Raw genomic sequence first — 15,000 nt, 5'->3', positions numbered from 1 at the left:
AAAGGTAACAGAGGCAAGAAAAAACGTCTAAGGTAGAAGAAAGGCAAGAGGAGAGCGTCAGCATCTGGATGAAATGTGGGAGAGAGAGAAAGGGCGTGGGCAGTAGGCAAGCCCTCTCCCCCATCCCAGAGCCCTGTCCCTGGATCCCCACCTCCCCAAGTCCCAGGAAGGAAATTCAGAGGCCACTGCACATGCCTTGGGTCATTTCCACATGCTTTATTCCAGCAATCAAAATAATTAAAAACATCTCAAATTATTATACACATACAAAATAGGTACAGAGTCTCTTGTTTCCTCCCACCCCAGGGGTAAAACTGCTTTGTGCTTTGGAAAGTGGTGCTCTGAAACCCTGAAGCAGGACAGACAGAGAGGCAGAGGGGAGGGAGCAGCGGCAAGAGGGGAGGGTTTCAGGAGAGAGAGAGAGAGAGAGAGAGAGAGAGAGAGAGAGCAGATAGGCCCAGGAACTAGAAGAGTGGAGAGAGGGTAGAGAGTGAGCAGGCTGTAGGCACACTCTCCTCCCTTGTTAAATAGCACCGTCAGGAAAAAAAAAAAAATTCACACAAGTCCCTATCCATTTAAAAAAAAAAAAAGAATAAAAAAATACTTTGAACAAAAGGAACATTTGCTGGCCTAGGGAGCATCTCAGCTTCTATAGCACCAGAAATTCCTTCCCACCCCACCCCTTCACAGAGATGTAGCACCTTTGATACCAAGCTGGGCACCCTGCCACCCTGCCCCCATCCCCGCCCCCACACAGTTGCCCCGGTGACACACAAAGACAAGAACGAGGTAGTCTTTCAGCAACACAATTACACAAGGAACGGAACAGTCTCTCCCACCCAGCCTGCACATGCATGTCCGATGTTTCCAGTCTGCTGTGACCCTGCCTGGCTCGAAACCCCTGTGAGGGGCAGGTGGCTCCCCCAGCACAGGCCCTCAAAAACAAAGTGAGGGGTTTGTTGCAGAGGCCAGATGGTTAGGCTCCTTCAACAGTCCAAGAACCCCATGTCCCGGCAGGATTTGAGGATGCTGGGTAGGGAAGTAGGCTGGGGGGTTGAGGGGCTGGTGGGATGATTCAGCATTGTCTTTGCTTGCTGGGCAGGCAATGCATTATTTCCTGTGTCTTTGGGGAGACTTAAATTTGGGGAGCAATGGAGGAGAGGCCCCAAGAGGGGGTGGAGAAAGGAAGAGGAAAGGCAACATTTGGGGTATCATAAGCCCAGTGGGCAGAAAGGGACTTATACCCACATAGGTCTTCAAGCAAGAGGACCAAGCTTCCTTTTTTAAAAAGTTATTTATTTATTCTTTTTTTTTTTTTTCTTTTTGGTAAGGTTGAAAGCACTTTTGGTTTTTTTGGTTTTTTTTTTTTTTGGTCACGTTCAGTTGGTCAAAGATAAAAACTAAGTTTGAAAGATGAATGCAAAGGAAAAAAATGTTTTCCAAAGTCCATGTGAAATTGTCTCCCAGTTTTTGGCTTTCGGGGAAATTGAGTTTGGGTTGTTCGTCTGTTTCCAGGGTTGGGGGAAAGTGGGCTGGGTGGGAGGGAACCAGATTGGGGTGGAGGGAGTTTACACGAAGCAGGCAGGGCCAATGTCTAGTCCGAATTCCTGGTCTGGGGCACCGATGTCCAGGGGAGCCACATCGATGATGGGCAGGCGGGAGGTCTTGGTGGTTTTGTACTCGATGACTGTCTTGCCCCAAGTTCCGGTGTGACTCTGGAGTGAATGAAGACAGCAGGAGAGGGTCATTACCAAGGGCAGAGATGGAGTGAGGCTCATTCTGCTCTGTCAGAAAAGCAAAACATATGCCCAAAGAGGCGGGCTGGACCCAGTCTGGGGGACTCACCGTGCAGCCGTCCACAAGGGTGCTGTAGGTGAAGCGACTGTTGCCTTCGCCCCTGAGCTCGATCTCGTTGGAGCCCTGGAGGAGCAGGGACTTCTTGAGGTTGCCAGTCTGCTGGTCCATGTAGGCTACGCTGTTCTTGCAGTGATAGGTGATGTTCTGGGAGGCCTCGGTGGACATCAGGCGCAAGAAGGTCAGCTGGATAGCGACATCGGCGGGGTCGGAGCCCTGGCTTCCGTATGCGAACTGCACGGGGCCGGAGAGAAGGGAGACTGAGCGATCAGGTGAATCTTCTAGTCCCTGGCTTTCCTACCCAGGACTCCTATATCCTAGACCTGTATCCGCCCTTCTACTAAGCACATATTAAATCCACTCCAGGACTTCCTGTGCTTTCTGTGCACGAGACTTAACCCATCTCCTGGAGAGTGGCTCTGAGGTTCGGCTCACTTACCGGGAATCCATCGGTCATGCTCTCTCCAAACCAGACATGCTTCTTTTCCTTGGGGTTCGGGCTGATGTACCAGTTCTTCTGAGGCACAGTGGGCTGAGTGGGGAACACACAGGTCTGACCTGTCTCCATGTTGCAGTAGACCTTGATGGCATCCAGGTTGCAGCCTTGGTTAGGGTCGATCCAGTACTCTCCTGAAGTGGGCAGGACAACGCAGAGTCAGGAGAAGTAGGCAGTCAGCACCATATGGAAAGTGGGATGCATTAAAAACATGAGGGAAGCAGCATGGTGGGCAGAAGAGGATGGGGGAGGGGAGGCGGCTGGGGTTAGCCCTTACCGCTCTTCCAGTCAGAGTGGCACATCTTGAGGTCACGGCATGTGCGGGCGGGGTTCTTGCGGCTGCCTTCGGGGCTGCGGATGTTCTCAATCTGCTGGCTCAGGCTCTTGAGGGTGGTGTCCACCTCAAGGTCACGGTCACGGACGACGTTGGCATCATCGGCCCGGTAGTAGCGGCCACCATCGTGAGCCTTCTCTTGAGGTGGCTGAGGCAGGAAGCTGAAGTCGTAACCGCCGCTGGGAGGACCAGGAGGGCCAGGGGGTCCAGGAGGGCCGGGGGGACCCTGAGAAGAGAAAGGAGATCAAGGTTTACGGGTATTCAAGTCTTCTTGGGGAAAAATCATGAGGCAGAGGATGTGGAGCTACATACAGCAGGACCGCTGTCACCAGTGCGACCTCGAGGACCAGGGGGACCAATGGGACCAGGGAGACCGTTGAGTCCGTCTTTGCCAGGAGAACCAGCAGAGCCAGGGGGACCCTGGGGATAGAGAGATGGTTAGAAAAAGTGGCTAGGAATCCAAGGCAGCCCCCAACTCTGGCTCAGAAGTATCTCCCCGTCCCCACACTGCTGGATCTGCCCAATCTCTGCTTCTGTCTCAAAGGGTCCTCAACTAGTTCCTATGACTAGGCTTGCAAGGGGCAGGGGTGAGAAGGTCAAAGGTTCTATAAGACTAAGATTTTTTTTTTTCTCCCCATCCCTGTCTGGTCTCTGAACTCTTCTCTGGATATCTAAAAGTAACCAAGACAGGGAGGGACTCCGGAAGAAGTAATGCAAGGTGCAACTTACCCGGGGACCTGCAGGGCCAGACGCTCCAGAGGGACCTTGTTCACCAGGAGAACCCTGAAGAACAGAGAAAAGCAGTTCAGGGGCAGTGGGGTAACATGTCCCCTCATTCTAGAAATCTAGACCACTCCCACAATCTTTCTTTGAGTTCTCTCTCTCTGTCTCTTTCTCTCTCTCCCCTCCCCCCTTCTCCTCTCCCTCTCCCTCTCTTCTAGCCCCCCCTCCCTTTCTCCTAGCCCCCCACCCCACTGGGAAGGAGTCAGAATGTCTATCTAGAGTAGATACTGAGGTGAGTGTTCCCATCCCACTACGTAGTCTGCATCAGGATATGGTGGAAAAGGCCTGATGGTAGCCAGGGCCTGGGAAGTTGAGTATACTCACAGGAGAGCCAGGAGGACCCTGGAGACCAGAGAAGCCACGATGACCCTTTATGCCTCTGTCACCTTGTTCGCCTGTCTCACCCTTGTCACCACGGGGGCCTTGGGGTCCCTAAAAGAGAGGAGGAGGCAGGCTGTCAGGTGCAAGTTCACGTTGTTGAGTGTTGAGTGGGATGCAGTTCACATCTGGGCCAGTGTTCAGAGGGCATGCGGTGGGCATGGGACACTTACAGCAGGGCCACGGGCACCAGCAGGGCCAATAGGACCAGCAGGACCAGCAGGACCCTGGAGAGAAAACAGTGTTAGATCCTGACTTGGGGAAGCCAAGGCTGAGGGCTGCAGGGTGAGCCTACCCCTTGGCTAGACTCCTCCTAACCCACATCTCTTCTGCTGTGACCACCTCTCTTGATTCCCAATTAAACCTCCCCAGAGCCAGGCTTCATGTGATAAGCTGGGGCAAGCCCCATGCCTTGGGGAAGATAGAGTCCTGCCTACATGAAGGCCAAGTTATGGATGTTTTACCAGGAAGGCCAAGGGCCCAGACACATCCCAAGACCCTCTTCTTCCCCAGCCTGAGTGAGGTAATTAATTCATCCATTTTCAGGCCTTTGAACACGCCTGAAGAAGAGGTCCCATCTGAGCTCAGCAACTTACAGTCTCACCACGATCGCCACTCTTGCCAGCGGGACCAACAGGGCCGGGAGCACCAGGAGCACCAGGGGCACCAGGAGGGCCAGCGGGGCCAGTCTCACCACGGTCACCCTGGGAGCAGAGGGTAGAGGTCATGGGGTCAGCCTCAGATGAAGTGTCCAGTCTGGGGAGGGGCAGGGGCAAACCAGAGTCCAGCCTGATGTGTGGCATGATCTCTTCTTACCTTGGCACCAGGAGCACCATCTCTTCCAGGGGAGCCTTCAGCACCAGGGGATCCCTATAGAGGGAGTGGGGAGAGATGAGAGTCCCTCCAGGGAGGAGGTCAGGAGCAGGACTAGTGGGTCCTGCATGGGCACTAGCTAGGGGGTGGGGGACTGCTTACCTCACGTCCAGATTCACCAGGGGGGCCAGCCAATCCAGGGGGGCCCATGGGGCCAGGAGGACCGCGTTCACCACTTGATCCAGAAGGACCTTGTTTGCCGGGTTCACCCTAAAGAACAGAGTAAGGCCAGAGTTCAGATGTGGTGGCTCAAGCCATGAGATTTTTTTTTTTTTTTTTTTGTATGTGTTCGTTTAGTTTGGTTTTCAAGGCAGGGTTTCTCTGTGTAGCCCTGGATTTCCTGGCAGTCACTCTGTTGACCAGGCTGGTCTTGAACTCAAGGATTCACCTGCCTCTGCCTCCTTAGTGCTAGGATTGAAGGTGTGCGCCACCATCACCACTACCTGGGTACTGTGAGAGCATTTCTATCACATTTGCACTCCTTGTCTCCACCACTGCTATCCTGCCCCTTCTAGTAACCAAGTCCTAGGACGATTCTCCTTGGAGACCCCAAGATGAAGGAACACTCACAGAGGGCCCAGGAAGACCAGGGAAGCCTCTTTCTCCTCTCTGACCGGGAAGACCGACCACACCACGCTGTCCAGCAATACCCTGAGGTCCAGGGGTACCAGGAGAACCCTGTGGGAGGCAGATGGGAGTGAGAAGGACTCACAGTAGCACAGGAAACACACACAACTCTAGAGCTCTCCAGAAATAGAGAGATCTGAGTTAGCACTTACAGCAGGTCCATCAGCACCGGGAGATCCTTTCTCACCAGCAGGGCCAGGGGGACCTGGGGGACCAACTTCACCGGGACGTCCAGCGGGGCCAGTCTCACCACGGGGACCCTTGCCCCCTTCTTTGCCAACGGGACCAGGAGGGCCAGGGGGTCCAGCATTTCCCTAGATGGGCACAAGAGGGACTGTCAGAATCCAGGCTTTCAAGGCATCACAGTCGCAAGCCCCAGCCAGGCCTGCTGTCCTGACAGTTCATGTCTCACCCCATCCCCATTCCAGAACCACAGATACTCACAGAGGGACCAGGGGGACCAACACGGCCAGCAGCACCAGGGAAACCAGTAGCACCCTGATGGGAGAGAACATTGGTTAGTCAGAAGTGAACGGTCACTTGTTTCCTGGCCTGATCTCCTCCCGTCCCTGCCTTTGGGGAGTCACGACAGAGATGCAGAGGGTACTCACAGGGGGACCAGCAGCACCACGAGAACCTTTGGGTCCAGGAGCACCAACGTTACCCTGTAAGAGAGTGCCAAGGTATGAGATCCAGGCTAGCCCTAAGTCCAAGGCTATTCAAAGCTTATGGTACAGAAGATGAGATACTTACAATGGGTCCGGGGGGTCCAGCAGGACCAGCAGGGCCAGGAGGACCAGCGTCACCTTTAACACCAGTATCACCAGGTTCACCTTTCGCACCAGGTTGGCCATCAGCACCCTAGGCAGGAGGGAAAGTGGAGAGTGGAGGAGTGGATGAGGCAACCTGGGAGCAGAGGGCCTCTGGGCTAGAGAAGGGGTCACAGATAGGGACTTGGAGATGCAGAGACACTTGGAGACAACCAGTACCTCCCACCCTTCTCCTTTGACTCAGGGTAACACTTCTGTCCTCATTCAGTCACCCAAGGTCCCATGCCTCGTGTCTCAGCTGGGGACAGAAAATGAGGAGGGTCTTGATACTCACAGGGGGGCCAGCGAAGCCAGCAGGACCAGGGGGACCAGCCTCACCACGGTCTCCCTAGAAGAAGAAGATGACTTTAGAGAGATGTCTCAACATTAGGGAAGGAGATGAACGGATGGAGTAAAGGAATGGGGTTTGGGGTGGGGGCAGGAAGCAGATAGGAGAGGAGGGCTGAGCAGAGATCTCATCAGGGTCTTCTGTACTTACGGGAGCACCACGAGCTCCGGTGGGGCCGGGAGGACCACTGGGACCAGTTTCACCCTATGAGGGAGAGACAGGAACTCTGAATTCTCCTGGGAGATGAACCAATGACACCTTCCCTCCCTCCTGGTCCCTTGAACTTGCTGGGACCCTTGAACCAGCTTCATATGGCAGGACCTGCCTTCCCTGCAGAGCCCCACCTGAGCTTGCAGAGAAAGCTTTGTGTTAAGAAATAAGGTGGAGAGGATAGCTACTAACCTTGTCACCAGGGGCACCAGCAGGGCCAGGAGGACCAATGGGACCAGTCAGACCACGGGCGCCATCTTTGCCAGGAGAACCATCAGCACCTTTGGGACCAGCATCACCCTAAAAACAGGGGAAAAAAATCTGAGACTTCCAGATTTGGGGCCAAGAGTTGAGCTACAGCATTCTGTGGATGTATTTCAGAGGCCCTGCCAAGGACACAATGTTCTTTCAGGGGTTAAAGGTGCCTACCTGGGGATTCAGGTGGAACCTGGGTTAAGAGGCCTCTAAATTCTACAGAGTGATAAATAAAGCAACCTCCATCAGGAAGATGCCCCAACTTTCATCCCCATGTATCATATCAGAAGGGCCTGAATCACAGGTGTTAAATTAACTAGCAAAGCAAGGAGATAAATGAGAACCAGCAAGGGCTCAGGGGAGGGGAAGGTTGACTTACTCTGTCACCCTTAGGACCTGGAAGACCAGCTGCACCACGTTCACCAGGCATTCCCTGAAGACCGGGGGCACCCTGGCTACCGGGAGCTCCGGGGGCACCAGTATCACCCTGTTTGGTAAACAAGATTAGTGAGTCTCGGAAAATTCTCAGAGAAACGAGCTCGCTTATATGTGGATCCCAGATCCCAGGTTCTAACCAGAAGGACAAACTCACAGACTCGACCTTGGGCCCCCTGGGGCCCCAACTCTGGTCTTGTCTTCAAGCCCTATGGTCTGCGTCATGACCACCCCCACCTTTCCATGATGCCCTCACCTTGGCACCGTCGTTGCCGGGGGCACCATTGTTTCCTCGGGGACCAGCAGGACCTGGGGGACCTTGTACACCACGCTCTCCAGGGAAACCTCTCTCGCCCTAGAAAGGAAGGAAAGAGCACATGATGCTCTGACAGACAGGACCAGGCCCAGGATGGTGTAACGGAAGTGCATGAGAGGGCTCACTTACTCTTGCGCCAGAGGGCCCAGGGGCACCAAGGTCTCCAGGAACACCCTAAGGGTAGAAAGAGGAATGACAGTGAATCCAACCTCTCCCTGAGAAAGAACCTCTGCCCCTCTTCCTAGGAGATGGTCCTCTGAGCCCAGAGGAACACATTCTCAGCTTAGAACTGAAATTCCTCATTACAATGGGAAGGCTTGAGGTAAAGCCAGAGTTCTTCCAGAGGTGGTTGTAAAGAAGTCACCTTGCCTAGAAGGCACATAGCCACTGCCAGATCATATGCAGTGAGTGCCCTCACACTCTGGTGTATCCAAAGTCCTCCCCTGGTGTTTAATCCCTGTCCCTCTAGCTGGTGGTTTCCTGATCAGCTACGGGCAGTGGGTGGTCTTTTTCTTTGTATTTCTTGCCTGTTCCCACCTTCTGGCCAGCTGCTACCTCTTACCTGTTCACCAGGCTTGCCTGCTTCACCAGGAGGACCAGCAGGACCAGGAAGACCCTATAAGGTGGGAGGTGGAGGGGAGAAGAGGAAAGATTTAGAATCTTTAACAGTTAACAAAGGAGCGTTCTGTACTCTTCCCTACAAACTTAAATTATGAAGCCTTACCTGGAATCCAGGGGAGCCAGCGGGACCTTGTTCACCTCTCTCTCCAGCAGGACCCTGTCGTAGAGAAGAGGCAGTGCTCATGAATACAGTCCAAGGAGAGGCAAGGTCTCACCTTTCCTGCTCCCCAGGGCTTGCAGACAGGGATACTTACAGCAGGGCCAGGGGCTCCCTGAGCTCCAGCTTCTCCATCTTTGCCAGCAGGACCCTGTGGGGAGAAGGTGACAAATTCAGTGTGGTCAGATGGCAGCAGCAGGTAGGGACTGGACCTCTGAGACACAGCAGAGCCCACTAGTGACTTCTGATGTTCTCATCAGGGGCTGTAGACTCCTGCCATGTGAGGATGGTGTATGTCATGGGCAGGGACAGAAAGGTGACAGAGACTCAAAAGAGATACTTACAACAGCGCCAGGGGGTCCGGGGACACCTCGTTCTCCAGCCTTCCCAGGTTCTCCCTGTGTAGAAAGCGAGGGAAGATTGAGGGACATAGGTCAAGACTCATTAGAGTCAAGGACTTCTCATTATAGTGAGTGTTCCCAGGGGGGCTTTCTGTTCAAGAAGATTACATGAGGTTGGCAAGATTCAGGGTCTAGGGAAGGTCTTGGTAGCATCCAATGCTTGTCCTCTCTTCCTGCACCCAAAGCAGATGCCTGAGGCTCCTTCCTGGTCACTCTTTCCTCTTCCTTCCCCTTGACACACACCTTCAATGACTTGAACTGCTAATGGTGGTCATCTCAAGGCTCTCCTCTCCTTACCAAACTTGGATGTGACTATCACATAAAAAGACCATCTTATCTGTGTGTTCAGGGAAGCCTGCCTAGCAACAATACTTATTTGTCAAGGACAAAATGATGATCATGGAGCCAACGGTCTCTTATTTCACTAATGGGTCCAGAAAAGGGTCCGTAAAGGCCCTGGGGTCACACAGCATGTCGGTCAAGTTAGTATGCCTGTTCTGGGTTCTGCAATGTTCCTCACTGAATACTCACAGCGGTACCCTTAGGTCCAGGGAATCCCATCACACCAGCCTGGCCACGGGCTCCAGGAGGACCTGCAGGTCCAGGGCGACCATCTTGACCAGCGGGACCCTGAGGACAGGAGGCACAAGAGTTGTGGTGAGGACTAAGGTAGGCATGCAGGAGGGTAGAGGTGAGGCGTGAGAGAAAAGGCATACTTACAGGGGGGCCGGTTTTGCCATCAGGGCCAGGGCTGCCAGGGCTGCCAGTGAGACCCTAGGGAGAGGCAGGAGAGCATGAATGACGAGGAGGGGGATGGGAAGGGGAGTCTGGAGCACCAGCTGCAGGCTTCCCCAAGTCCCACGTGGGACAAATGATCTCACCTTGGCACCAGGGAGACCAGCTTCACCGGGGCGACCGGCTTCACCAGGAGAACCTTTGGGACCAGCAGGGCCAGGAGCACCACGTTCACCAGCAGGACCCTAAGTGGCGAGAAGTCACAGACGCCTCAGGGTCACAGCCTTGGCTTTATTACCATGGGTTAGCATCCTCTTTGTGCTGGGACAAGGTCTGGGACTTTGAGGGGGATTCATGGGGATTCCAAAGAGAGGCCAAACATGAGGAGGAGGGAGACACAGCCATGGGCACAGGTGGCAGGGAACCCAGTTGTGGACATGAGTACAGGTGGATGTAAACAGTACTGTCAGGGAGGTGATGTCAGGCAGCTGGGCAGTCAGCTTCTCTGCCAGGAAGAGAGATTACCTTGGGGCCAGCAACACCATCAGCACCAGGGAAACCACGGCTACCAGGTCCACCCTGCAGGGAGAAGAAAAAAGGCCAGTGAGCCCAATTACCACCACAGCACTGGGCAAGCACTAAGAGCAAAGGAGGAGAGACATAGGGCACACTTACACGCTCGCCAGGAGGTCCGGGCAGGCCGCTAGGTCCAGGTTCACCACGGGCTCCTCGTTTTCCTTCTTCTCCAGCAGGGCCAGGGGGACCTTGAACTCCAGCAGGGCCCTGAAGTAGGCAGAAAGGGAGTGGCCTTGGTGAGGGGGCACAAGCCCAGGAGCCTATGATGTTGGCCTCTAGCAACGGGGCTTCTGGGTATGAGATGGGGGCTCCCTTCCTCCCTGGAGCTCCCTTGTGAGGCTTCCTGGTCCTGGGGGCTGAGGGGAAAAGGGGTGATGTGTGACTTACGGGTTCTCCCTTGGCACCAGTATCTCCTTTGTTGCCAGGAGCACCAGGTTCACCCTGGGTAGAGAGAGAAAGAGGATAAGAATTGGAGTTGCTCTGTTGGCTCGCAAGTGCATGTTTCTCCAGAAGGGGGCACACGGGAGCTAGAGCATGAGCCGGGCAGAAGAGAGAGTCTTATACTTACGCTGTTACCCTTGGGACCGGGAGCGCCGCTGGGGCCCTGGGGTCCAGAGGGGCCTCGGGCACCGGGGAAGCCAGGAGCACCAGCAATACCAGGAGCACCCTGCAGGAGTCAGGACAGATATTTTAGCCCAGGGATGGAGGGCATGGGGCAGGTGGCAGGTGGGCATAGGAGGAGGGCTGCTAGAGACTTACATTGGCACCTTTAGCACCAGGTTGTCCATCAGCACCAGGGTTTCCCTGTCACATAGAGAAAGGAGGGTGAGTGACATCCTAGAACTGTGAAGCTGGCAAGCCGCACAGGGGTCAGCAGCAGGGAGGACACTTACAGCAGGACCAGCAGCACCAGCAGGGCCAGGGGGTCCGGGCTCACCACGCACACCCTGGGGACCTTCAGAGCCTCGGGTTCCTTGGGGACCAGCTTCACCCTAGATTGGAGGAAAGCACACATCAGAACAGGGCACCCAGCATTACTTCTGGATGTCAGGTGTTGGAGGGCGGGGGGGGGGTGTGGGGGGGTGCAAGGATGAGGACTTTGAGAGCTAGGGAGGGGACACCAGGATAAGGGTGTTGTGGAATGTACTTCACTCTTGCCAGCCTGGGCTTCTCTGATCTGGGGTGACACCTAGCCCATAGCCTAAGACAATCATGTTCAAAAAGAGAACGAATCTCACCTTAGCACCAACTGCACCAGGGAAGCCAGGAGGGCCAGCGGGGCCCATGGGACCCTGTGAATGAAATGGGAGTTTAGCTACAAGGTGGTGACAAAGAGCTTCTAAGTTCCAATGGCTGATGTCAGCCCCAAGAGCTGACCCTGGGGCCTCAACCCACTCCCATACTCAAAGTCAAGGCCATACTTACAGGGGGCCCAGCAGCACCAACAGCACCGTCGTTACCACGAGCACCCTGCAAGGGAGAGGGGATGTCCAATTATGTTCCCTGAGCACTGGCCAGTTCCCCTAGTCCCTGGAGAACCCCAACCAGAGCCCAGGGGCATCCAAGGGGGCAGGAGTACTTACAGCAGTGCCAGGGGGTCCAGGACGACCTCTCTCACCGGGCAGACCTCGGGGACCCTAATAATGAAACCAAGGGAGGTCGAGTGAGATGGAGACACCTTCTTCCGCCGCCTCCCTCTTGGAGCGCCCCCTATCGCTCAAGCTGGCATACTCACCATCTGTCCAGGAGCTCCATTTTCACCAGGACTGCCGGGCTCTCCCTAGGAACAGAGAACAGAGTGAAGTATTCATGTATAGTGGGACTGTTGGGTGCGGGTAATTCAGGACCTCCTTACCTTAAGTTAAGATAACAGTATCTTACCTTAGGACCAGCAGGACCAGCATCTCCTTTGGCACCATCCAAACCACTGAAACCCTTAATGGAGAAAAAGAGAGAAAGTAAGACCCCGTGGGGGGAGTATACCACATTGGCACCCACACAGACTTGACAATAACTTTTGAAAGATCTCCAGCCATCTCCCTGTCTCTGAGCTAAAGTAGATTCCCATTCACCAATCATCCCAGTCAGTCTCTTTACTGGGACTTCTTCCCCCCACAAAAGGAAATTCTTTCAGATGTCTAACCTATGGTCTTTGAGACATTTGTAGCTACCATCTAACATGATTCACAACAGGATCTCTTAGGGAAGGGGACAGAATAGTAACTTGGGACTTTGGGAGCTTCAGTGACGCCCAAAGAGACTTACTCGGTGTCCCTTCATTCCCGGGAGGCCAGCTGTTCCAGGTAATCCACGAGCACCCTGGAGAGGAAGGCACATGAGGACTTGGAAAGGTGTCAGCAGGAAGGGCTCTGTGAATATTGCTCCTAAATGCATCCCCAGTGCAGTCAGCCCTGGGCCTACCCTCACATCCTGCTCACCTGAGGCCCAGGAGGTCCACGCTCACCAGGACGGCCAGGCTTGCCAGCTTCCCCCTGCAGAGAGAGAAAAGCCCATTATGGCAATGCCTCCTCTATCCCCCATACTGGGAAAGGGTGGGAGGACTCAGGTTTACTGGGGGTTATTGAAGGGTGGAGTCCGTCTAGGGGATCAAATCTAATTTCTAACCTAAAACTCAGTTTAGATCTACAGTGGTGTATTCATTTCCACATCAACTCACCCAGAGCCCTTAAACCTGGATTCCTCCAAGGGATGGAGATTGGGGTGAGGATGCAGGTAGTGATGGGGGCTGTCTCACTAAAACATTCTATTTACTGGAAAGATCAGTGCCAAGGGCCATCTTGAGTTCTCTTCCCCTGGTTATTGGTGGTGAGACCCTGCTGGGAGGATTTCAGGACCCACATAGGGAAGGCCACAGGATTCAAAAGTATCTTCCCCCTGGGGCTACTTACATCATCTCCGTTCTTGCCAGGAGGGCCAGGGGGACCTCGGGGACCCATTGGACCCTAGAGGAGACAGGAGAAGCATTTAGAATTCCAAGATGAGAGACAACAAGGAGGAGGTGACAAGCCATGCCTCACTCAGTATGAGTGACTTTCCACAGGAGAATCTGTGGAGACGGAGATGTGCTGGCATGGAGGACTAACTTACTGAAGCGCCAGGCTCGCCGGGTTCACCAGGGGGGCCTTGGAAGCCTTGAGGACCCTGAAGAACACGAAAGAAGGGTAGGCTCAGAAAGGCAGGTTCCTTCCAGGCTGTCTCCCTCTCATGAGAGATGTCTACCAGCCTTCTGCCCTTATTCCCATCCCCCACCCCAACAGCCCATGCCAAAAGTAATACATGAAGACTCTTAGATACGTACAGGTGCACCAGGGGGGCCAGGGAGACCACGAGGACCAGAGGGACCCTATAGAAGGAAAAAGAGCAGCTTATGTCTGTGAGTAAAAGCAGTGTGTTCAGAGATCTGTTTCTATGGCTTCCCGTGGAGATCACAGTTGTCTGTCCTGCATCTTCTCTAGATCTCAAGTCCCAAAGGTGGTCTTTACCACCCGAGCTATCTGTACCACCCCCTTGTAGGGCATCATTGGCCTTTCTCTTCTGGATCCCTATCCTCTACGTGGTCACTGCTCCCCCTGGTGGCTCACCATGGGGCCAGGCACGGAAACTCCAGCTGATTTCTCATCGTAGCCATAGGACATCTGGGGAGCAAAGTTCTAGAAAAAACAAGAGAGAGTGCGTGAGAAATTGGACTCAGGATGGTAAACTGAAAGCCAGGAGACCCTGGCGGTAATGGGACAAGCCGACAAATGCTTCCGTAAGTAATTAACTAAGAGAGACAGCAATACAGCCTGTACGATACTCCCGCATCAGGCACCTCAACTGAACCTGATCTAACCAGACAATCCCAAACTGCAGAAGAACCTATAAAATAACACCCTCTGCCCAACAGACAGACTCTTCAAAGCCTTGCTGAGTCAAGGATGGCAAAGAGCCTCAGAAACAGTCTACATTGGTGGGAACCAAAGGAATGAGATGATGGAATGCAGTTGGTGGTCTTAGACAGGAGGGGGAACACTTTAGGAGGTATTGGTGAAGTCTGAAAGTAGGATTGCACATCAGGCAATAGTGCTAGATCAACATTAAATTTGGTGCTATGGTCCCATAGGAGAATGTACTTGCCCTTAGAAAATGTGTTTAAGACCATAAGGCATGGGCATGTATGTTCTTGGCAACTTATATCTCAAATGGTCCAGGACACACAGAGACATAGAGATCTGGGTGACCAGAAAGTGATAAAGCGGTTGTGTGGAAGAATAAATAGAAGTTCTGTGTACCATTGCAACTTTTCTGTTTTTATGATTATTTAAAAATATAAAGTTATGTCTGACAACACCAAAGCAAAGAAAAACAAACAAACCAACCAACCAACAAAACAGGGAGTCACTCTGGTCTGGGATCTCCAAGGTCTACTTACTCCTCCAAGGCCAGGGGGTCCGGGGGGCCCAGGGGGACCAGGAGGACCAGGAAGTCCAGGCTGTCCAGGGATGCCATCTCGTCCAGGGGGGCCAACGGGTCCCTGCACCAAGAGACAGAGGGGGCTGCTATGAGCACACGTCAGAGCCACGCCCCCTCCAGTTTCCCAGCTCACTTAGAGTCCAATGCTTACCCTTGGGCCTTGGGGACCAGGGTCTCCCTTGGGTCCCTGTGGGATTGAGGATGAAGAAACAAGAGGCCGGTTAGAGAACCAAAGAAAATCGGAGTTTACTGGAGGACAATGGGGGTCGTGGACGGGAGGGCGGAAAGTAGGGAGCAGACTATTACCTCGACTCCTAC

General features: G+C 53.8%; 1 protein-coding gene across 1 annotated transcript in view; it reads right to left on the bottom strand.

Moving 5' to 3' along the window:
• Positions 1–196: 196 nt before the first annotated feature.
• The window catches only part of Col1a1 (collagen type I alpha 1 chain), a 16,581-nt gene continuing 1,777 nt past the window's right edge, over positions 197–15,000 (bottom strand). Inside the window, exons 3-51 of the mRNA XM_031354061.1 lie at positions 14,989–14,996; positions 14,834–14,869; positions 14,642–14,743; positions 13,812–13,880; positions 13,529–13,573; positions 13,318–13,371; positions 13,119–13,172; positions 12,648–12,701; positions 12,475–12,528; positions 12,091–12,144; positions 11,945–11,989; positions 11,793–11,846; positions 11,635–11,679; positions 11,448–11,501; positions 11,103–11,201; positions 10,969–11,013; positions 10,778–10,876; positions 10,597–10,650; positions 10,309–10,416; positions 10,159–10,212; positions 9,780–9,878; positions 9,619–9,672; positions 9,430–9,528; positions 8,842–8,895; positions 8,595–8,648; positions 8,444–8,497; positions 8,282–8,335; positions 7,849–7,893; positions 7,660–7,758; positions 7,348–7,455; positions 6,906–7,013; positions 6,654–6,707; positions 6,450–6,503; positions 6,099–6,206; positions 5,957–6,010; positions 5,790–5,843; positions 5,498–5,659; positions 5,289–5,396; positions 4,821–4,928; positions 4,662–4,715; positions 4,442–4,549; positions 4,019–4,072; positions 3,792–3,899; positions 3,414–3,467; positions 2,997–3,104; positions 2,628–2,910; positions 2,294–2,484; positions 1,846–2,088; positions 197–1,715 (exon numbers count right to left, since the gene is read on the bottom strand). Coding sequence (XP_031209921.1) covers positions 1,569–1,715; positions 1,846–2,088; positions 2,294–2,484; positions 2,628–2,910; positions 2,997–3,104; positions 3,414–3,467; positions 3,792–3,899; positions 4,019–4,072; positions 4,442–4,549; positions 4,662–4,715; positions 4,821–4,928; positions 5,289–5,396; positions 5,498–5,659; positions 5,790–5,843; positions 5,957–6,010; positions 6,099–6,206; positions 6,450–6,503; positions 6,654–6,707; positions 6,906–7,013; positions 7,348–7,455; positions 7,660–7,758; positions 7,849–7,893; positions 8,282–8,335; positions 8,444–8,497; positions 8,595–8,648; positions 8,842–8,895; positions 9,430–9,528; positions 9,619–9,672; positions 9,780–9,878; positions 10,159–10,212; positions 10,309–10,416; positions 10,597–10,650; positions 10,778–10,876; positions 10,969–11,013; positions 11,103–11,201; positions 11,448–11,501; positions 11,635–11,679; positions 11,793–11,846; positions 11,945–11,989; positions 12,091–12,144; positions 12,475–12,528; positions 12,648–12,701; positions 13,119–13,172; positions 13,318–13,371; positions 13,529–13,573; positions 13,812–13,880; positions 14,642–14,743; positions 14,834–14,869; positions 14,989–14,996 — 4,067 coding nt within the window. The 3' untranslated portion in view covers positions 197–1,568. The remainder of the gene's footprint in view (positions 1,716–1,845; positions 2,089–2,293; positions 2,485–2,627; positions 2,911–2,996; positions 3,105–3,413; positions 3,468–3,791; positions 3,900–4,018; positions 4,073–4,441; positions 4,550–4,661; positions 4,716–4,820; positions 4,929–5,288; positions 5,397–5,497; positions 5,660–5,789; positions 5,844–5,956; positions 6,011–6,098; positions 6,207–6,449; positions 6,504–6,653; positions 6,708–6,905; positions 7,014–7,347; positions 7,456–7,659; positions 7,759–7,848; positions 7,894–8,281; positions 8,336–8,443; positions 8,498–8,594; positions 8,649–8,841; positions 8,896–9,429; positions 9,529–9,618; positions 9,673–9,779; positions 9,879–10,158; positions 10,213–10,308; positions 10,417–10,596; positions 10,651–10,777; positions 10,877–10,968; positions 11,014–11,102; positions 11,202–11,447; positions 11,502–11,634; positions 11,680–11,792; positions 11,847–11,944; positions 11,990–12,090; positions 12,145–12,474; positions 12,529–12,647; positions 12,702–13,118; positions 13,173–13,317; positions 13,372–13,528; positions 13,574–13,811; positions 13,881–14,641; positions 14,744–14,833; positions 14,870–14,988; positions 14,997–15,000) is intronic.

The sequence above is a fragment of the Mastomys coucha genome, unplaced genomic scaffold, assembly GCF_008632895.1.
Source record: "Mastomys coucha isolate ucsf_1 unplaced genomic scaffold, UCSF_Mcou_1 pScaffold5, whole genome shotgun sequence".
Lineage (NCBI taxonomy): Eukaryota > Metazoa > Chordata > Mammalia > Rodentia > Muridae > Mastomys > Mastomys coucha.
Note: the sequence above shows the minus strand (reverse complement) of the source record. Positions and strands in the feature narration are given on the sequence as shown.